Source organism: Ovis aries, chromosome 22, assembly GCF_016772045.2.
Source record: "Ovis aries strain OAR_USU_Benz2616 breed Rambouillet chromosome 22, ARS-UI_Ramb_v3.0, whole genome shotgun sequence".
In the NCBI taxonomy this organism is placed as follows: Eukaryota; Metazoa; Chordata; class Mammalia; order Artiodactyla; family Bovidae; genus Ovis; species Ovis aries.
Genome location: NC_056075.1, coordinates 48680113 through 48702612, shown reverse-complemented (window position 1 = coordinate 48702612; position 22500 = coordinate 48680113). Strand labels below are relative to the sequence as shown.

Sequence of the window (22500 nt, the reverse complement as noted above, 5' to 3'; positions counted from 1 at the left end):
TCATAACAAGAGTGTTAAATCCTTTGTGTACCAGACTCTAGAAGTGAGATACGTAAAGTGCTTGTCAGATATACCTTAGGAAAAGCCAATTAAAGGGTAATTGAGTAAAGGATGAGAATTACCATCCGACCTCATGTGTGCGTCCCTTCTCAGCCTCCCCAGATGGCAGGGAGGCCCCTGCAGGCGGAGATCCAGGCTGGGTGAGTCCTTGGGATGGTTCGGTGCGCTGGACTGGACCGCCCACCGAGGAGAGGCCTGATCGAATCCTCCAGGAACAGGAAGGAGGGCAGAAACTGGACACAGGCCTCCTCTTCCTCCTCTGTCTGTCCCCACGCATGTTGGGCCTTGTTTGGTCTGAGTAACTGGGGCCCGATGCTGGGGAGGAACCCAGCTCTGAAGGCCCCACACTCAGGCCTATAGGTCTCTCCCAGGTGCTTTTGCTGCTCTTCAGAAACTTGGAAAAGAACCCTACTGATGCCTACAAGGCCAGAACGTGTAAGCGTGTGTGTCCACAGGGGAGCCCCAAGATGTCTGGGATGGCTCTGGGGCCCAGCACCCCACTTTGCCCCTCTCTGTAGCCGCCAGCAGTCAAGGCCCATGGTGACCTCACACGGCATGGCCGTGCAGGCTCGATGCCCACTCTGCCCCCCCTGGAGGTGAAAGGGTGAGTGGGCTAGAGAGACAGCAAGGGCTTGGAAGTCGCCTGCTCTGGAGGGGGGAGATCAGGCCCCGAATGAAGGGCTCTGCCGGCCGGCTCCACGCGGCGGAGCAGCTCTGGCCCGCAGATGAGCCGGCTGGTAATGTGTGGAGTAATTGCACCGGCGTGGCTGTCCCCAAAGTGGAAACCTAATTGCCTGACAGGACGATAACTCGGTGACGCCCTCACCTTGTTAGGGCCTTCCTGATGCGGTCGGGTGCCGGGTGGCCGCAGGTGCGCCTAATTTACCTCGCTGCGGAGCGCGTGGAGCTTAATTGCACAGTGGTTGTTAGGAGAAATTGGTGGGTGGACGGCCGGGTGGCTTACTGTACGTGACGGCAGATGGTGTTCAGAGGCGCGGCAAGCTGAGTGTATAGGTGAGGCGAGTTAATAAAAGATGTAAATTCCAGCCTAAAATAGTGAGGCCGCGCGGGATGTAAGGAAATTTAATTAAGTGGCCACTATTCTTTTTCCCCCGCCAGTCAGTTGGGTGTTCCTCTGCTCTGGTGGAAAGTCGTCCCGGATACGCTGGGAGACGTGAATCTCCGTCTTCTGGATCTTTTTTATTTTCTGAGATGATAAGCTACTGCAAGGAACCTTGGCTTTCAGGTTGAAGTCAAGGCTATCACGTGAAGCTTCGTAAAAACTGGGTCATCATCCAGTGGAACGTTGAGATTTGGGAGGAAAATGGAGAAGAGTGTTGATGGCCGTGTGGATGCGTGTCAGCCCAGAGGCCCCGGCTTTGTTGGGCTCAGGACGCCCGTGGCCGTCTTGAGAGGAGGCAGCGGTGGTGGAGGTCTGAGACTCCCATTCTCCCGTGGCTGGGGGTATAGCCAGGCCTCCTAGGGCCCGTGCACCTCTGTCACAAGTCAGGGCATTGGAGTTTGTCCCGGAGCACGTGGGCGTGTGGAGGACGGCGTCTCAGCACTTTGGAGACCCCTGAAACGTCATGCTTCCCAGCAAGACCAGGCCTGGGTGGGGAACAGGACCCCTTCTGCGTCCTGCCTCGCTCTCCAGCCAGGGCGTTGAGCGTTTCCCTGCCGCACGTGGGGGCCTTGATCAGTCCCTTAAAACCACACATAGGCCTTTCACAGACATCACTGCCCTGAAAACAACATCCCCAATTTTCTCTTAAGATGTGTACTTATTTTAACTTGAAAAACTTTCCTTTAAAAGTGTGGCAACCCAAGCAGTGGTGGCCCCATAGGGTTGGGCTGCCAGGTAGAATTCACGCCCCGTTAAGTTTGAATTTCAGATAGACAAATTTTTTTTTTTTTTTTTTTTAAGGATAGATATAGGCTTTGGAATTCTCAAGTGGATCAGTGGTAAAGAATCTGCCTGCCAAGGCAGGAGACACAGGAGATGCAGGTTCAATCCCTGGGTTGGGAAGATCCCCTAGAGGAGGAAATGGCAACCTACTCCAGTATTCTTGCCTGGAGAATCCCATGGACAGAGGAGCCTGGTGGGCTATAGTCCATGGGGTTGCAAAGAGCTGGACATGACTGAGCAACTGAGCATGCATGCATGCTTTGGGACAGGCCTGTCCAAACATTATTCATTGTTTATCTGAAATTCAGTTTTGACTAGGTATTCTGTGTTTTTATTTGCTGAAGTTGGCAGCCCTCTCTAGGGTGGACAGGTCTCCAGGGGTTAATGGTTGTGCAAAGATCCAGGTGAGAAATGGCCAGTCCAAGGCACAGTTGTTATTTTAGAGCTTGGAAAAGCCCCAGCTCTCAAAACAAATGTAAGTCACTCCTTCCGCACGTGGAGACACTGGGCGCTGGACCTGGGGGTGCCTGCCTGGCTGCCCCCGGCTCTCTCTCTCTCTCTCTCTCTCGCTCCCTACAGGGCAGCCAGCAGATGGCGTGGGGTCGTTTCCCTGGCTCCCCAGGCAAGAGTACCTTTCAAAAACTTTGTGTCTTTTGTCTGATAACCCTAACAAATATCCATTTTTTGTATCTTTGTAGATTCTTTCTAAAGTTTTTCCTCAAGTGCAATCAGAACTGTTTGAAGAATGCAGGCAACCCCCGGGACATGCGAAGATTCCAGGTACGCGATTCTGGACCGCGGTCCGCACTTGGAGTACGAAAGTCGAATTCTCTGGTGTGCAGTGGTTTGGGGAGTCAGTGTTTAGTTTCCAGGGGCCTGGGTGCAAACCAGGATGGGTTCATTTGATGGAACCTTTAAATCGAATGCTTTGAAATGATGTGGCAGCTTGCGTTGGCCAGAGCTATGCAGCCCGCTGAGACATACATCAGAGTGAGTTCTGCTCTGGAAACATGGTGTGAGTTTCTGCTCTGATGAGGGGGTATGTGTGTGTGCCCCTTGCAGTGGGCACACGGCCCGGCTCTGCACGTTAGTCGGCAGGGCACCCTGAAATCAGAGGAATCAGAGCTGTAGGTTAGGTTGGAGTCTGTCTTACATTCAACCATGATGAGTGCTATGGGTGTGTTACAGAGACTTGAAGGATCTTTCCAAGTCAAGGCCTCCTAAGGTTAGCGTCTCACTTAGTCTCTTCCCTGCTTCTCGCTTGGCTGGTTAGACTTTGGGGGCCACACCAAAGATCTCCCTTAGGGATGGCCTGGCCTGTTGTGGGGAACTCCGCTGGGTAATACGTGGGGTCCCCTCCCAGAATGGAGGGGCCACCTCTTGGCGGGGCTGGACTTGTTCCAGCCAGGCCTCCCCCAGTTGTAGGCTGTTCCCCTGCTCAGCTTCCCTCCTCCCAGGAATCCCCTGATTCCTCGCCTACAAGCTGGACTGCGTCCCTGCACCCAGGCTAGCTCGTCCTCTGCTTGGCCTCAGATCCCAGGATTTGCTCTCAAGGAGCTAGATGGCAAGCCAGTTTGGGGTTCAGTTGGTTTTCAGTTAGATAAACTACAATCCAGTCACATTGTTCTTGCCTTTGTGAATGACCGGGAGGTGGCTTCAGGGGAAGGGTGCTCAGCACACAGGATGGATTATTTTACTGACTTTCATCATAAAAATATCTGGGCCGGGACACAGAACTGGTCCTTACCTGCCAGCGAAGAAAGTGGGCCCCCATTGCTAGGCTGGGTATTGCCAGATGGTTCTTCTTTGGCATTTGATTTACCATCAAATCACTCAAGGCTTTTCTGGAAACGTAAGTGGTGCTTCAGTCTTCGGGTGAAACACCGGACCCCTGTCTTGACATCCAGCCCAGCAGTCAGGGGGTGGAGCCAGCAGCCAGCCCGCAGTCAGGTGCAGGAGTCACCTGTCTCCTGCAGGCAGTGGGCCTGCTTCCAGTCCTCGGGCGCAGGGCTCCACACCGGTCCACTGGGTGGACCGGAGGTCACACAAGGCTCAGCAGTGGCCACAGGCAGCCTCGGGCGCACGTGGCCTGCAGTTCCTAGAAGGGCCTCCTCCAGTGTCTGGAGCTGCTCGCCCTGCCTCTCAGGAGACTTAGCTGAGCTGAGCAGCAGGTCAGGGCTTGCATGCGTTTCCAGCCCGTATCGGTCTCAGCACCTTTCCGTAGGTGCATGGCGGGGCTGGCCGGCTGCGAAACGGAACACAGCCCGCCACGCTCTCTGCTCAGCGACACTTTTCCCTTGGCGACTGACCTATATAGAGACGACAGAGCAGAGATGGTGTCCTTTTGTGTGTTTACTTTTACCCTTTCTTGTTTCTTGAACTTATCATGGTCGAGGAATGGAGAGGGTCAGGTGTGTGGCTCAGGGTTACTTCTGTGTCTCTGCATCCCACATGGGGGCGTGTTGGTCGAGGCCCCTCTGTGCCCAGGGTGGGGACTGGCAGACAGGCTGCCAGGAGGGCACCTGCGTGACCCTGGCATCAAGCCTGCCAGGCCAGTAGTGGTCCCAGAGTGGGGTCAGAGCCACCCCTGACAGGGCGGCAGGGATGTCTCACCCTGGACCTGGGGACGCTGGACTGGCAGTGATGCTGGCATTATTTCGAGGCTCAGAGGGGCCTGTGCTGTGGAGACTTGCACAATCTTGGCAGTGCCCACAGTGATAGAGGGTCATCCAGGAAGGTGGTCCCTCCCTTGGCGGGGGGGGGGGGGGTCTAATGGGTACTTGTCATACCTTGCCGTCTTCTTGTGGGGCCTGAGACTCTTATAAGACATTAGTTACTCACAGACACCTTGACATACAAATACGTAGAATGCCTTCACATATAAATATGTAGCTTTGCCTTTTTGAAAACCTTTTCCTTATAATTAGTTTTATCTGTCATTTTTTTAAACTAGCAGGCTTTTTATAAGAACAGTTTAAGGTTTACAGAAAAGTTTCACAGAAAGCGTGAAGAATCCCCCCGAGCGCCTGGCCGCCCTGCCCCGCCCCGTCCTATCTCCACCCCCCAGCTCTCCCCTGCATCTTGCATGTGTGGCTCCTTGTTCACGGAGGCTTGCCACAGCTGAGGCTTTTACGCCACCTCGTGTGGCAGGCTTTGACATGTGCCCACCTCCTGGTGCCCCCGTACCTGCCCAGCTGTTCTCTGTGAGGCTGTGGTTCTCTGGGTGGAGCTGGCCCTCCCTGCTGTCTGAACAAGAACCGGGGCTCCCTGCACCCCAGATCCAGGCTCTGGCTCACGTCTGGGCTCATGTCTCAGCTACCCCAGGTCTCCCAGAGATAATGCATTATGCAGAGCCCCTCTGTTCAAGGCGGATCTCAGGGCCGGTGTCTTTTCCTGTTTCCTGAGTTGTTAGCTAGGCGGGGGTACCGATTCTGGGGTGCTTGTCGCAAGCTCCCCGGGGAAGGTGTCCCTGGGAGCAAGGCTGTCCCTGCCAGCGTGACTTCCTTCTTTACTCCTGTGAAGTACTGAAACTGGGGAGGGCCTGAACCTGGATCAGGGCCGAGTCATCCCTCCAGCAGGAAGCTCGTTCCCCAGACAGAGTGGTCCTCACCTTCCTCACTGTGAATGTGAGAAAGGATACTTTCCCTGCTCAGAAACCACTTTATTCCTATTCAGCTCGGTCTTTTCAGATGCAAAAACGTTCATTACCAGACACTGGCTGTAACTGTGACATTGACCTGGGCTCATTTGATGATAGAATGTGGGCAGTAGAAATAGCTTCTGATTTATGAAGCCTTTTTTGGGGAGGGGGAGGGGAGCGGGGACAACTCTGAATCCTCACAACTCCTCAAGGAAGGACAGTCTCCAGTGAACCCATTTTAATTAGATAAACTATCTAATCAATATGTGAACAGATCAATCAAAACGGTAGCTTTAAGACGAGTGGCTGGAGGGGTGTTTCTGCAGCTAATGGCGAAGAATTTTTCCCTCTGAATTGGATTCACTTGTTAGCATAATAGGAGATTAAACTGTAATTAGTGCAGCGGGTTTGGAAGAGAAGCAATCTTGAGTCACAACAAAACAACCCACCCACCCCATTAGCCGAAAAAGGCTGTGTGTGTGTGCGCGCACGTGGCTTCGAGGCAGATCCAGGAGCAGCCGCGGGGGGCTCGGGGGGGCCCGCTGCCTGGTGGGCCCTGCTCCCGTCTGCCTCGGGTCTCACCGGCCCTTGTCTCCGCAGGTTGTCGTGTCCACCACGGTCAACGTGGACGGCCACGTGCTGGCCGTGTCCGACAACATGTTTGTGCACAACAACTCCAAGCACGGGCGGCGGGCCCGCCGCCTGGACCCGTCAGAAGGTACGGCCCCTTCTTATCTGGAAAATGGTAGGCACACGCTGAGCGTCTTCTTTTTATTTGCGATGCTTCCTTTTCTTCGCGCCATCCTTTTTGTTGTTGTGGTTTCATGTCCAGTTGCCCCTCCCTGGTCCCCACGTCCTCGGGGCGGCCCCCTCCCCTCCCCCACTGGGGGGGTCGGCGGGCTCGGCTTTCCCACCCTGCTCACCCCCGTGGCCCTCACTTTATTGGTTGATCTGTGTCTAAGATTTGTTTCTTTTGCTTAGAGCATTTCCTGCAGTTTTCATTTATGTGGGGTTTTTTTGGCTTCTTGTAAGCCTCCATCCGGGTCATCCCCAAGGCTTTGGGCACCTGCTAGGGCGCTCACATCCTGGTCCTGTGGGCTTCGGGGACCTCCTGGCCCTCCGTGGGGAGACAGCCTGCGCACGTGCGTGTGTGTCCACACGTGGGGGTGTGAGTGGAGGGAACAAGAGAAAAAAAACCAGCATAAAATGTGTACCAAACGCTTCCAAGTGACGGACTTCTTGTTTTGCTTGTTAAATGAGAAGAAATTTAGTAAGGGTGATAGGCTTGTAGTCAGGATGCAGAAACACACAGACACGGACCTTTCCAAGCTGCCGTCACCTGCTCTGTGTGGACAGGCGGGTATCTCCCCCTAACGTAAGGTCTGGTCCCCTATAAAACAGTCCATGAAAAGCATGAGGTTCTGACCAATAAAAATTGCTGGGAAAGTAATGTGAGTTGTTTTTTTTTAAGTGAATTGCAAACACAGCAGCATGATGAAATTCTTCAAAGAGCCTGTAGACTAAGTGATTTTAAGACAAACTCTCTAGACTGAGGTCCTGGGTTCAGGAGCTGCACGTGGGGCAGACAGACTGTTGGCAGGAAAATGAACGAAGCCCTTGTGGGTCATCAGAATGAAGTATGATTCAGACGTCAGAACGGGAAGACGATTTATGAATCTGCTGCAGTCCACAAAAATAAACTAATTTGTTTTTCTACATTAATGACTAAGGTGTAAGAGAACAAAAATATAATAATTAAAGGTCGCCCTGGGCGCCAGAGTCATTAGAATCTGTGACGTACTGTTTATCTCCTTTCTCTGCAGTGAAGGTAGGTGTGTGTTTTGCTTAGTAACCATCACTAATGAGGTTCACAATTAAGAAGGTTGGATCCCAGTCCTCGGTCCCTGCTTCCCCAGAGGGCCAGCGCTGGCAACATGATAGGTTCAGGATGGCCCCATGGCCCTCTGGTGTTTGGTTGTAGTCTGGGTCCAAAATCAGCCTCCTCTAATGAGCTATTATGATCTGAGCAAAGTATGAGTATTTATTTTTTGTAAGTAGCATGAAAAAGCATTTGACTGTAAGCAGAAAATATAGCATTTAGGAAAATAAAGGCCACTCTTGGGTACCTTGGAGATAAAACCCAACTCATCAAGAGCTATTTGGAGAAGCAGTCTGGTTTGAGATTTTTTTTTTTTTTAGGTTTTCAGTTGTTTTTTTTTTTAATCAACATTAAGAGATTGGAATATGTTACTCCACCCCCGAAAATGACTCATAAGTGAAAGATGCAAATAGGTGACTCTGAGAGCTGATCTGTGTCGGTCTTCAAGAAAGGCATTTGCCATCCTGGGGAGGTTTCTGTGCACTCTGTGACTGCTGCCCTGATCTCAGGTGCCCTACACAACACGACAGGGGTCTCTCTGGGACCAGGAGAGATACTGCCTCCACTCCCTTCGAGGGCTGGCACTTAGGGAGTTCGTTTCTGGGCCAGTCTGTGTCATTCTCTTTCCTTGCTTCTTCCTGGTTAGTACCTACCACTGGGTGCCATCTTGGCTTTGAACAGGGCCTGCATTCTTTAAGGAAGAGGTGCCCCCAGAAAGCATAGATCTGGGCCTCTCTGCAGCCTCTCCTGGCTAACACCTCATTATCCAATCATCTAATATTCACCAGCAGTGTGTACACACTCGCTGATGACTTCCAAGTGAACTAATTCCCCCTGCTGCTGTGGATGTCTGCCACCGCGTCCTCTGAGCTCACAAAAAAGCAAGGCAGATTATTTACAGTATTGAACACAAGCGACGGAAAACAGCCGTGCCACCTTCCAGCGCAGCCCAGAAGAACCCGGGCTTGCTTTTTTTTTTTTTTTCCTTGTCACTTGTCCCTTCGTAAACGCCTCCAACCCTGTTTCAACCTTGCGTGGGCCCTGCCCAGCACCCGGCCTGCAGCAAGAGCGATTTGCATGCCAAGTGCCGTAATGCGGTTAGGTTTATGCAGCGAGGTCGACGGAAGCCAGGCTGCGGGGGCTTTAGCGAGTTAAGGGAACAGATGGCCCTAGGAGAGGTAAAAGGTATAATCCCATCAGCTGGAGTATCAGCCAGCCATCTGGACATCTCGAGCACAATTACAAGACATTTTAGCAGGCAGAACAAAGGAGTCTTCATGAGGCAAGATTAGGCCTGTTGGAGGGCCTCGATATTGTGGACGCAGGGAAGGTGGCAGCGCTGTGGTGGTACTCAGGAGAGCAGGCTGATTACCAGGAGCCAGGACAGGAAGCTGTTTACTGACAGAATCCTGGATGAGACCCCCCCGCCCCCTACAGAAAGGCCGGGGGACCCCAGCGGTTCAGTCAGCATCTCTGGGCTCAGGTGGCATCCACATTCATTTTCTGAGATGCCCATGCCGGCCTCAGCCGTTGGGCACCCTGGTTCCCAGACCAGCCCGTCCTCGTGGGCATCCAAGGTGGGTGGGGGAAAGCCCGGGTGCCCTTCTACCCCACAGGCTGAGAGGGGGGCTCCTGGAGTTAAGGCAGGTCCCGGTGCAGGTCAGATGAGCAGGGCGGGAGGCCCCCGGAGGGAGCCTGGGCCACATGGAAGAGTGGGCCGGCCAGGCGGTGTCTTCAGGGCTGCGTCCCAGCACGAGGAAGACGGTGGGGGGGTGCGGGGGGCGGTCCCTTCCCGCCGCATCCCTGCTCCTCCCCGCCCAACTTCGGCCGCGGTGCCAGCTCCCGTCATCTGCTCGAGTGTATTGTGCACGCCTATCATGAGATCTCTGACGCTGTCTGTGTAATTCATTTTGCTATGGTTCCCATTGAACACATGTTCCCTCTCTCTGTGTGCATTGAAATGTATGCAAATACAGGCAGGAGGAAGATGGCTATCGCCGCGGAGGAGGCGAGGCTGGCCCTGGGATATCTCTGCCGAGGAGCCGAGCTGTGGCTTCTCCACTGGGCCACAGCTGCCAGACAGCCATCTCCTGTGCGGGCAGGAGATCCTGGAGTTTTTTCTTTTTTTTTTTTTCCTTTTCTCACCTCCAAAGTAAATTTGTTTACTGTAATTTTTTTTTTTTTTTGTGAATTATTTGCCATAATTGGCTGTGCTGATGAAGGTCACCCCCTTGGAGGGGACTTGTCAGTCTTTAGAGAGCTGATCCTTTTCAAATGCTCTCCATGCAATTAAGAAAAGCAAATGTCATTCGGAAGCCTCAGAAATGAAAATTTGTATGAACTTATTAGCATGAAGTCAACAGCGCTAGTTAAGGGCAGGCTCCCCGTGTGTGCTCTGTGCGTCTGCTGCTGAGGGAGCCTCGCGGGGATGAGCAAATAGAGCCCCCGCTAGTCCAACATTAGAGCAAACAAAGGAAGGTGGTGTCGGCCCGGCTCAACAACAATACCTGCCGTGATTAACTCCCGTGTCTGCTGCTGCCTCTGACCCGTCAGCGAGCCACACGCAGGCTTCCGGGAAGTCCTGCTTATGAAGACGTGTGGCCAGAGCTGACCCAGAGTCTAAAACGATGATTTATCAGGAGCTGAGCTACTCGGGGTGGCGGGGGGTGGGGGCGTGCTCACATGGGATGGACAGCCTAGTAAGGCCCGGGCGTCCTTGGGAGGCTCGTCCCCGCAGCCGGTGGGTGGGGGCCGCGTGGCCAAGCCGCCACGTGTGTACGAAGCTTTAGTTACTGTTTTCTGGACAAATCTCCACCGAGATGGTTGCAAGTGGTGGAAGATCACCGAACGAGGAGGGCCCCTCGGGCCAGGAGTCAAGCTCCTCCATGTCCCACTCACTTCGGCACCCACCCCACCCCGACGCCAGGAGGATCCGGGTGACACGGGGGTGCCCAGGGCTCGCTGGGGGCTCCTCCTCCTCTCCACGGAGGACCAAGGCCCGTGTTGGCTCCTGTCTAGGCTGTAATTGTGTCCAGACCGCGTCATCCAGGAGACACGGCAGAGCCTAGGGGCCACACGGCCGCCCATCATGCAGGCCTCTTCTTTGTACCAAAGATATAGGCACAGAGAGTCCCAGTGTCCCAACCACGGTGCCCAGCCTGGCAGAGGAGGCCTGCCGGTCAGAGGGCCGCGCCCCGGGTCTCCCCAGCAACCAGCTCTCTCTGCACTGGGTCTCTGCCCACGACAGGCCCTCTCAGGTGGTGGAGATGGTCCCCAGCCCCGTGCAGGAGAAGAGCCGATCAGAGGACAAAGCCGCCTCCTCGAGGCTGTGGCCTTCAGCCTTGCCTCCGCAGGCTGGCAGCAGGGCTGCTGGGAGCATGGGGCTGCTGGGAGCATGGGCCTCCTGGTCTTTCCCCTGTGCCTGCCCTTGCGGTCTGTCTATACCGCCCCCCCGCCCCCCAGCAGGCCCGGAGCAGCAGCATTGTAATAACTCATGCAAATGTGAGCGCTCCGGAGACAAAGGGAGGTCAGGCCAGCGGCAGGGGATTCCTGTCGACAAACAACATTAGATGTAAAATGTGCACCTTTGACAAAAGTATTAATATCGTGCTTTTGATTTTTTTTTTCCTGATGAAAAGTGAAAAGTAGTAATTGTGAAGTGACAGAGGAAAATGAAGTTTTGAACCAAAAGGCAAAGTTCATGGATGAAAAAACCCAACCCAATTAGCTGCTTACGAGGAATCGAAATGCAAGGCATTCGCTCCTCCATCTCCCCAACAGCCTTTGATTGACTCTGCTCAGATCTGCCCGCAAAGCAGATAAATCGACGTGCCACGTGCACGCGCTGCTTAATCATTTGTAATCGTCATATTTGCCCTGACACATAATTTGCTATATCAAGCTGCTTTCTTTTTTTTGTTTTTTCTTACTCACAAGTATTCAGTGGCTTGGCCTTTGCTTTATAAAACATTTAAGGGTTTGCTTTAAACGCATCAACACGCTGATCTACGATTGCCCTTTGCGTGCCGCCCGGAGGAGCGGCTGCCCGCCCGTCTCCCGCGGTGTCTGGCGTGGCGGAGGAGGACAGCATGGCGGCGGTGGGGCGGCCGCTAAGGTCCCGTTCTCTGTCTTGTGTGGGCAGCCACTCCGTGCATCAAGGCCATCAGTCCCAGTGAAGGCTGGACCACGGGGGGCGCGACCGTGATCATCATCGGAGACAACTTCTTCGACGGGCTCCAAGTTGTGTTCGGGACAATGCTGGTGTGGAGCGAGGTAAGCCCGCGAGATCGGTCCACTTCCCACCGTGGCTTTGTCCATGGACCGTCTGACACTCGGTCGACGGCGCCACCCGCCGCCCGATCCCCTGAAAGCCGATGGTGCGCCCAAGGCAGGGGCTTCTCTGCTGGGCGGGTGCAGAACTCTGCCCCCTGCTCCCCAGCCCTGGGGTTTCAAACCTGCTGTCGGAGGTCCCGAGTGCCCTGGAACAATTAGCGCTAGAATTACTAGGAGCCGGTTTAAGGAGACATATGGTGGCAATTTTCATATGAATGATGCCCTGTGGCCTTTCCTGCAAACTACACCCGGGATCATTTGCAGACTTTTTCCTGAAAGCGCAACTGTAGGTCCTGAGTCTGGGTGACAGCTCGGAGGGAGCATTCAGAGACGATGGTCCAATTGTGCTCATTTTTGGTAATTATGTCCAACTGGCAAGTGTCCGCCTCTTACGCCCAGGCTGCTGAAGGCCTCTTCACTGTATGGTTCTCGTAGCTGATCACGCCCCACGCCATCCGTGTCCAGACGCCGCCGAGGCACATTCCTGGAGTCGTCGAAGTCACCTTGTCGTACAAGTCCAAGCAGTTCTGTAAGGGTGCTCCAGGGCGGTTCGTCTACACCGGTGAGTCCACCTTTCCAGCCTTCCTGATCTGGGAGGGCCTCTCCATGGCCCCTGGGTCCCTGCACAGGTTCTGCAGGGAGGACTGGCGGGTGAGCCAGGGGGTGGTGTCATCGGGGAAGTCTCCGCATCCTTGACCAGCTGGTGTGACGCCGTGAACAGGTGCAGACCCCTGGGGCTGCGGGATCCATCCCCTCACCCCGTCTGTGGTCCTGCCTGTAAAAGGAGGCGGTGGGCTGTCGGTAACCACATTCCCAGCGTCCAAGGGGTGGCTGCCCTGTGAGGTCCCAGAGGTCAGGCCGTGTCCCCAAGGTCACCCACACCTGTGGATAACAGAAGCAGGTCTCTCCCCAGCCTGGGGCCTCACACCGCACACCACCCTGCTGCTGACGGGGGGTCTGAATTCTGTGCGGGGCTGGGCACTCGGACATCACCAGGAAGGGTCCCCTCTGAGGTCCTGGATCGCCATCCGGAAGCTGTGTGCCGCAGTGCTTTGCACACAGGCGGCTTGGAGGACACGACCCGTCTGAGGCTGCTGTTGAGAGAGACCACAGTGACCATAGGGCTTGTCTGCGTTGGAGCCTCTGGTCCTGCCGCCTGCAGAGGCTGGGATGTCTGAGAGGGCTGCGCGTGCTGAGCCCTAGGGGTGAGGGCTTGTTCTCAGACAGGGTGGCTTCCATATGCTCACCTGGTCAGGGTGGCCGGGAGGTCCCCGCAGGAGCCTGTTCTGGGCCTCAGGGTCTGACCATGTGCTGTTACCCACACAGGGCACCTGGGGGACAGGTCTGGGCTCCTCTGGGATGTGGGCCTCTCCTCTGTCCCACGGGTGGGTGACGAGGTAGAACGGAGGTCCCTTCCACTCGGGGGTTGGGTGAGGAGTGGAGGCGACTCACCCTCCTCCCCCTTTAGGAAGCAGATTCGAAGTGTAAGCTCTTCCGGCCGGCCCAGTGTCTCCCCTGGGCTGCACCTGGCTCAGGTCCCGGCCGAGAGCAGGGCTGCCGTGTCCAGAGGCGCCCAGACCCTTGACAGCCTGGGATGCAGCGACGCTTGCATCCTTGGTGGGGCGAGGCGGCCTCCAGTTGGGCGCCTACCTCCAGGGCGGGGAATGGGCCCCGAGCAGCGCTGAGCGAGTCAGCAGGGCAGGGAGGGGCCGTTTCTGCCCTTGGGGCCAGCGCATGCTGCCTGGGGCCCAAGACCCTGGGGACGCTGATGGGCGCCTACCTCCAGGCCGGGACTTGGGCCCCCTGCTGTCACCAGGAGATGACGGACTGCGGCCCCAGCCTGCTAAATAATAAAGACCCAGGAAGTGGGGCAGCAGCCGGGGCTGCTTGTGAGCCTCGTACCTGTGGCCGTGGCGGCAGCTCTTCTGGGTAGAAGGACCACCGAGGCCGCCGGGAGCTGGGGGCAGGCAGGTCCCCACTGGGCTGTCTCCCCGCAGCACTCAGCCGCCTCTGCGTGGCCACTGCTGACCTGTGGGTGCCCTGCTGGGTTTCTGGCCATGAGCTCAGGATGTGGGCAGTGGGAGCCCTGCTCCACCCTGCCTGGTATCGCCCTGGGGGCCGCCCAACCCCCAGGTCCTGCCCTGGGGGCCACCCGACCCCCGCATCCTGCCTGGGGGCCCTGGGGGATGCTTGACCCCCCGCTTCTGCTGCCCCCGGGTGCGTGTGTGACCTGAGCTCCCAGGAACAGCCGCTGAGGCGTCTAGGTCCCTCGGAGGAGGGGACATGTATTTGCTGGCAGGCCCTGAGCGGCCACGGGCCGCATGGATGCCAAGTCGGGCCAGGCACTGTGGGGTGGGGACATCTGTAGGCAGTGGGACCACCTGGGTCTACCCCAGATGGACAGGGACCCTCCGCCCGAGTCAGCCCCTCTGGCCTCCCGGCCATGCCCCCCGCGGGTCTCCAGATCCCCAGTTCTTGACCCTCAGGCTCTGGCTGCAGAGACCCACAGGCTGTGGTTGGGGTGCTGACTCAGAAGAGACGTGACGGCAGGAAGGCCTGGTTCCTCTAAGTGCTCCGGGGGCTACCGGGGACTGCAGTGCCCGCAGCAGGAGAGCTGCCAAGCTGGGCATCACGGCTGGAGAGGGCGTGCGGGCTACCGGGGACCGCAGCCCCCTAGGCAGGAGGGCTGACGAGCCGGGCGTCATGGCTGGAGGGAGGGTGTGCGGACACCGTGGCTTGGGCAGCTGGTGTCCCAGGGCCGAGGCCCAGCCGCTCAGGTGCCACGGGGCGTGGGTGAGCTGGGGTGGCTCTCCGTAGCAGCTGCCCCCAGCGGGGCAGAAAAACTTCCTTGGCCAGAGGGCCCCTGCCCTCAGGGAAGCGAGTGTCCCGAGTCCGTTCCAGGGACAGCTGTGTCCCGGTGACCGTCGTCCGTTTCTGCGGCCGGTGCTGTGTCCGCACCACGGAGAGGGGGCTTCTCAGACCCCATGCTCGTTGTCCCGGCAGTCCAAGGCTCTGGACTCCACAAAGGGTTCTCTCGTGAATGGATGCCTCAGTGAAGCCATTCAGCCAGCTGGGGCCCCTCCTGCGGGGGGCTCGTCTACGCCTCCCCCATCATCAACGGGAATATACATTTCAAACGCGCGTCAGGGCTAGGGGGCCCCGTGCTCTCCGGGAGTGGAGGGAAGGTGGGGTCATAACCTGTCTGACCTGGAAGCTTCTGTCTGATTTGTGCTGCCCTGGAATTGATGGGGACAGAGGTGCAATCACAGGGAATTGCTCCTCTCAACAGGCTGCGCCAGCCCTCCTGGAGGCCGGACAGCCTGCGGGCAGCCCCATCCCCTGGGCGTCTGGCTCCCATCAGCAGTCCGGCCCGCGGGGATATGTCACCCTGAGCCCTCCTGGGTAAGGTGGTCAGGCTGCCAGAGGCCAAGGTCTAAACGAGCTGTTTACAGCAGCTGAGGAAAACCCCAGGTTCTTCGGAACCACACCCGATGTGTCAACCCAGAGTGGGTGTGTGGTGGGGGGCAGACCAAGCCCACCCAGCCAGGCCCCTTTGCCGGCTGCTTTCAGCCCCAGTAAAGGCAGAATTACCTTGGGAGGTGGTGGTAGTGCAGTTGATTAGCACGGTGAATTAAAAGAATGAGTCTCAATGGCATGTCCGGCTCCTCCACACCAGTCCTTTGTATTCCCAGCGCGCCTCACCCCTGTTGCAAGAAGGTCAAAAATTAGAGAGAGAGAACAATTTTCAAGCAGCTAGCACTTAGGAGCAGAATTAACAATCACTCTGTATGTAATTGCCAGTTAATAGTAAATTGCCTTCCAGACTGTAAAATGCAATATAAACGGGTGGGCACCTAAAATTAAATTAATGAGATATTTGCTGCATTTAAAAGTGAACAGTGCAAATTAATAATTGAGTGCAGTGCTTGTTTTAATATTTGTCTAATAGTGTATCGTTTGCTCGTTTAATAATAATTAAAGCAGTCCTGCAATATCCTACCTGAGGAACTCCATGGGCAGAGCGAACAGTCTCACGTTTATAATTTCAACCAGTAGAAAGACATCAAGTTGTTCAGAGCAATAAAAGAAATTATTTTTTAATTAGAATGTAAGCATTGCGGTGTTACTCGATTAAGACAAATTGGAATTTGTATGCTTCTAATTGAAATTATGTTCGAGGGAAAACTGCTTTTACAGACAGCGTTTGCGAGTGTGAGGTGCTTTTGCATGATCAGAAGTGTCCTTTTGCCAGTGTGTCCGTGTGGCAGAGGGTTCCCTGTGACATGGAAGGGCAGGAGCTGGTTGGTGGTGGCCTGACTCGTGGGCGTGGCAGCCAGGGGCTCTTCCTGTAGCCCTCTGGTGCCCGAATGTGTGGCTGACCCCCCCCCCCCTCAGTTTAGAGATTTCTTTTGCTCAATTAAAGGAATTATCACAAATGGCCAGGCATGAACATGCAGGCTGCCACGGGCACAGCCAGTTCAGTTACTGAGCAGGATGGTGGCAGAGGCCGTGCCAGGGCCGGAGTGGCAGGGGCCGAGCGTGGCGGCCAAGCGCGGACGAGATGGGGACAGAAAGACGGCCGCCTTCCACACTGTGATGTGCAGCTCAGACGCGAGGCTCAGCCAGCGACTGCCAGCAGTTTTCATTCTTCCTGATAAGGGTTTATTTTTTTAATCATTGGTGGTTGTTGTTCAGCTGTTCGGTCAGGTCTGACTCTCTGCGACCCCATGGATGGCAGCACGCCAGGCCCCTCTGTCCTTGAATACCTCCCAGAGTTTGCTGAAACCCATGTCCCTTGAGTCGGCAATGCCATCCAGCCATCTGATTCTCTGCCGCCCCCTTCTTTCGCCTTCAATTTTTCCAGCATCAGGGGCTTTCCCAAGGAGTTGGCTTAAAACTGGCTACATGTCCAGGGCGGGGAGCGGGGGAAGGCGCTCACTCCGTCTCAGGAGCTGTCTGGCACCAGGGGTGGCTGTCGGCTTGCCCCGGGGGCCACCACGTCCTTTGGCAGCCTCCCACTACCTAACCCACACTTGGGCCCACCTCTCGAAGGGCGTGGGCATTTCTGAAGTGTTTTAAAGTTCTTGTGTGTGCATTCAGACGTGATTCTGTCAACAGCTGATGACACTCTAGCAGAGTCGATACCCTTCGACCACTGCCACGCCGACCCGCTGTCTCCCAGCCCAGTGCCTCTCAAACAGATTACTTGTATCCCCAGAGCGGACGATTCCTAATTGCCTCCCACCAATCATACTATTTTTACTTTGCTAAACTGCTTGCTCATGCCTTCCTTCCCCTTAAATGTAAGCCACGTGATTATTTTGGTGATCAGTTTTTGACCATGGAGGTGGATGCGAGGGAGGTGTTTGCATTTCAGGTTGGGGGTTTGGGGGACACTTTCAGCCCATGTCTGTGATTCCTGGCTTCCCCGTCCCAGCCAGTGAGGCCCAGCGGCTCTCAGCGGCTCCCCGGGCGTTCCTGGCTGTAGTGGGGACCCTGCAGACCCAGGGCCATCGCTAGTTCCTGCTCCCAGTCGGATGGTGTCAGTGGCAACCTCTGCCGCCCTGGAGGACAGACAGACTTGCTTTTAACATGAGGGCGGTCAATTGGAAAAGCAGCTTGGGGAGACCCCTTCAGGGCCCAAGAGCTGACATAGCCCCCCAGACAATGCACAACTCCAGCAGGATGTCTCGCCCGCCCCACCTACCTTTGCTCGTCCTTGGCTGCGAGCTGGGGGCAGAGGACGAACTTGTCCCTGTTGGCAGGGATGGCGAGCAGACCACCTGGTTGTCTCTGGGGCCATTGGTGGGGCTCCTCGGGGCCACAGAGGAAGGGGCGGGCCCCCTGTGATCGTCTGCATGGTGCAGCCCAGCCCTGGACCAGATGGCGACCAGTGAGTCCGCCAGCACGCGGCGCGGCGTGGGGGACGCCTGCCCAGCCCCGTGTCCCTCTCAGGAGCCGGGCGGCGAGGCCTCCCGGGTGCCTGCCGTCCCCTTGCCTGCTGTCTCGGAGGAGGCCGGGGAATGAGACACACCGTGTGTGCTGTTGCGCAAGTAGACGATCTGTCCTAATCAGTGACACCCATTTACTAGAATTGCTTAAAATGAACTATACCTCATCCAGAAATCGCACATTTAGAGGCGCTCCATTCATCATCTGAAAATTGAGGGCCAGTAAACTTTTCTGCTCCTCCAGTGGGATCATAGGCATGCATCAAAATGTTAGAAATGATTGGTGAGAGGAAGCTGTCACCCATTTATCAAGGAAAAGAACATTATTTGCTAATTTCCCAACCAGGCTGGTGACAGGGTGCTTCGTCTTTGGACCCACGGTGACCAGCATGCCCTTTTTGTTATTAGTACAAGTCAAGCGCTTTTGGGCAGTTGCTAACAAGACACATTTGTCTGTCATCAGAGGGGCTTTGCTTGTTTCCAAGTGCTGTGACCATAGGCTGCTCTTCCCGGAGCCCGATGGCTGTGCGTGGCGAGGCCGTGCTCGCCTGGGAGGGGAGCTGGCTGATAAATCAGGAAGTTTCCACGTCAAGGTGAAGGTATTGACTCTCAGCACCGAACCTGACAACACGGAGCCAGGAGGAGACAGCCATTCGTCTTCCCCGGAGGACACAGGGGTCATGGGTTCCCTCGGCAGGGGAGGGGCTGCGGGCCACCAGCCCCCTGCCCCACGGGGACAGGGCGAGTTTGGGACTTGACTTGGTGTCTCTGGCCTGTCAGGGAGCCCACCTGCCCCTGGGGCTGCTCTCAGAGCCCGGGGGAGTGCCCGGGAGCAGGAGAGCGGGCTAAGGCAGCGAGGAGGGCGTACAGATCAGAGCTGTGTCACCTGCGGGGAGGAGCTCCCACCGCGTCCGGGAGGAGGCCGGGGAAGCTGCAGGACGAACGGCCATCTCAGTGGAGAGCCCGCCAAGGAAGCTGTGGGCCTTCTGACCAGGAGCAGAAACAGCAGGCTGGCCTGTGGTCCCGGGAGAAAGGGAACAAGGACAGTCCCCACAGGGACCGTGGGCCTCCTCCCTCCACATCCCTGCAAGCCGGTGTCCTGGGGCCGCCCAGGCGTTCATTTGAAACCTTTGTTTTGGGAAGGTCTTGGGGCTTCCCTTCTGGCTCAGCTGGTAAAGAATCTGCTGGGTTCCATCCCTGGGTTGGGAAGATGCCCTGGAGAAGGGAAAGGCTACTCACTGCAGTATTCTGTCCTGGAGAAAAGAGTCAGAAAGGGTCGGAAAGAGTCAGACACGACTGAGCGACTTTCACTTTCACTTTAGGCTCTAAGTTGAGCCAAAAGCTCAACCTGACAGAAAGAACATTTTTTAAAAAACTATCGTTTGAATCGGTTGGGCCTTTTTTTGTTCGTTGTATTCCATAGAAAGTACAAGCTGAATCATTCTTTCTTAGGATGACTTTTCAATAAGGCAGCAACACCTGGAACGTCTTCATCGGGTGTGAGCTGTGTGCTCCACCCCCAGAAACAAATACACGGACGTTTTCAGATGCTCTTAAAGAGTCTGTAGTCACTGGGTTGCACGAGGGCCCTGGGTGCTCATGGTGGGCGGATGTGCTCCAGAAGACTCTTTACCGAGGTTGTTGAGTGTGAGACACACAGTCTCCTGTGGAGACCGTGGGCCACTGCCCATCTCGGGACTGGTGGACGTAGATCATCTTTGGGGGACGCTCCTTAAAGGTGCAGCCTGGCAGCGGGTCCATCATTGCGCCCCCCTGGATGCTGCCCTTCCCAGCTCTCCCAAGGGCCCTTGCCTGCACCTCCACAGATGGAGACCCCACCTCCCAACACGGTGAGCCCCGGCGGTAGGCCAGCCTTCCACGGGCTGACCCTCTCTCACTCCGAGCACCTGCTGACCACCGAGGATCACAGCCAGGGCCTCTGAGAGTTTGGAGGTGGGGGAGTTTGGCCACGTTTCTTCCCATCTTTTCAGCCCTTTCATCCTCCCGGGAGACGCCCCTTGCCTAGGACTCCCCTGGGCCCTTCTGGGTCTCAGCCCTGGGGGTGGGGGCGCTGTGCCGCCCAGTCTCAGAATCTGTGCGCCTGGCCCCGGGGCCCAGCCGGCTGCTCTAGGCCCAACCGTCACCTCCGCCCGCTTGTGAAGACCAGCCTGGTGCCCTTCCCTAACGCCCCCAGCACAGGACTCCCGAAAGCCTGTGGGGATGGCCGTGCAGCCAGGGCGCTCGTGATCCTTGTGGCATCGGGCCACAGGGTCCCCAGGCCAGAAGCGGTTTGCCTTGTGCTGGTCGCCGGTGAACACGGAGGTGGTTTTGAAAGCTGACCTGTTAGCGCGAGCTACAGAGTGTGAGGTGCTGGGGCCGCAGACTCACGTAAGCTGTCTGTGAGGCCCCCCGGAGACAGGCCTGGGGTGGTGGACGCTGCTCACCCCGCTGCCCACCGCCCAATGCCCCAACCGCTGGCCCCTTTAGCCTCTGCGCTCAGGAAACACCCGTGGGCGGCAGTGGTCTTTCAGGGGAGCCGGGCGTCGGGGGGCGGTGCAGAGGCCTCTTGTCCACACGGCTGGGAATTGGCCTGTGGCTTCCCGTGGTCAGCGTCTCCCCGAGGCCCACCTGGGCCAGGTTCTCTGCAGGTGGCCAGGAAAGGCCAGAGACCGCCTGCGTCTCATTGGTGCTGGGGGCGCAGCGTGATTCCCTGGGTTCCCCTGGGGCACCCCGCCGGCTTCGCATGGGCAGCCTGGGGCCTGGCTCCGGGCCGCCCTCGGCCGCACCTGGGCCTATTCCAGCTGCTCAGGCGTGAGGATGAGAAGCGATGGCCAGGAAGTCCTGGAAGGGGCTCGAGTCTCTGGGAAGAGGGGTGGCTGTGGGGACTGTGGGGGGAGCCTCTGCAGACACGGGTGCTTGGGGCGGGCAGGCTGCACCTCGGCAGTGGGTCAGTGGTCTCCAGGCGGGTCAGGGGCTCTCCAGGCGGGTCGGGGTCTCCGTGGTCTCCAGGTGGATCGGGAGTCTCCAGGCAGGTCGAGGGTCTCCAGGCACAGGGCAGAACTTGAGCCCAGGGTGGGGGAGCTGAGGGGAGCAAGTCTGGGCGGGGTGGCAGGGCTCAGAGGTGGCTGAGGTCCCACAGGCCTTCTGAACCCCACACGTTTGGGGATTTGGGGGGCCCCTTGGGAAGAAACAGGACTGTTTTACTTGAGAGACATAACCCAGAATCCTGTGCTCAGGGTCTCTTCTTGGCCCTGTCAGTATTTACACTGACCTTGACACTGTCTTTAAAGGCTCTGACTTAGCGCCTTGCTTTTCTTCTTTATTCACCTTAAAAAGCCGGAGTTAAAAACGCCTCCGTGGGGACTGAGGGCGGCCGCAGAGCCTTCCTGAGTGGGGGGTGGGGTGTCTCTTCCCCAGGCCCCTCCCTCCAACTGGAGGCCTGCTCACCCCAGTTGCAGCCTCTCTTCTTTTACACAAGCGCCAGACTCCGCTCCGACAGCATTTGGACCACGCGAGGCCTTCCCTGGGTAAGGGCCTGGCAGGCGGGTGTGTGCTGGTCTAGTCGCCTCAGATTCTGTTCTTTATCCAAATGGAGAAGGCAGTGGCACCCCACTCCAGTACTCTTGCCTGGAAAATCCCATGGGCGGAGGAGCCTGGTGGGCGGCAGTCCACGGGGTTGTGAAGAGTCGGACAGGACCGAGCAACTTCACTTTCACTTTTCACTTTCCTGCATTGGAGAAGGAAATGGCAACCCACTCCAATGTTCTTGCCTGGAGAATCCCAGGGACGGGGGAGCCTAGTGGGCTGCCGTCTATGGGGTCGCACAGAGTAGGACACGACTGAAGTGACTCAGCAGCAGCAGCAGCTCACACAGCCTAAAACCCACCCACTTGAGCATACAGTTAAGCGGTTCTTAGGAGGGTCACAAGGTCGTGCCACCACTAACAGAACCTTCCCCGACAGAAGCGCCCAAGCGGCCATCAGCAGCCCGGCCCCGCCCCGGCCCCGGCCCCGCCCCGCCGCTCCAAGCCTCGGAGGCCTCCAGCTCTTTGCTCTGTGCCTCCGCTGGTCCAGACAGCGCCCGGGGTCCTGTGGGAGCGCACTGTTGGCTTTTACGGCCCCGCGCTGTGCTGCCTTCCTCTGTGCGGCCGCGTGGTCTCCCGTTGTGCTGGGACCACGATGCATCCGATCATCTTGCTTCAGTCCCTCCTTGGGACCTGTTGGGGACAGGTTCCAGGACCAAACCCACGGATGCTTGAGCCCCTTGCAGCTCAGTCCTTCGAATCCAAGGTCATCGCTGCACTTGGTCGCATCTGAGGGTTTAGGACTGGGGATACGGAGGGCCGACTGTCAGACAAGCGATGCTGCTGTGAAAGACTCGTGAGTGGGTTCTTGTGTGGACACACGGGAAACGTTGTGTTCACTCTGGCTTCTCCCAGTCAAGAACGGAAATAAACCTTCTCCATTGGTCTCATATTTTCAGGAGGTCCCCGGAGTCACCATGGTCTTTCATCGTTATGATGGAGCACCCACTATGTGCCTGCGCTGAGTAGGGCAGGTGCTGTGACTTGGTGATGGCTTTCCACGTGAATGAGTGGGCTGGGGAGTGCACCCTGGGGGTGGCGGGGTGGGGGGGCACAGGAGGGAAGGGGAGGGTTCCTGGGGGGCTGGGCCACCTCCATCCGTGGTGCGGGGTGGGGGTCATGCCAGAGGCGTCCCTCAGCTTGCCTCT

The 22500-nt window shown here is 56.9% G+C and overlaps 1 protein-coding gene across 12 annotated transcripts in view; it reads left to right on the top strand.

Annotated features, from left to right (window-relative positions):
• EBF3 (EBF transcription factor 3) overlaps positions 1–22500 on the top strand; it is a 119481-nt gene that overhangs the window by 77119 nt on the left and 19862 nt on the right. For 8 of the 12 annotated variants that reach the window (XM_042238474.2, XM_042238473.2, XM_027960588.3 and 5 more), the window contains exons 7-10: positions 2665–2746; positions 6207–6351; positions 11627–11757; positions 12253–12379. In XM_042238474.2, coding sequence (XP_042094408.1) covers positions 2665–2746; positions 6207–6351; positions 11627–11757; positions 12253–12379 — 485 coding nt within the window. The remainder of the gene's footprint in view (positions 1–2664; positions 2747–6206; positions 6352–11626; positions 11758–12252; positions 12380–22500) is intronic. The other 4 variants (XM_027960589.3, XM_042238472.2, XM_015103504.4 and 1 more) reach the window with 1 other exon arrangement.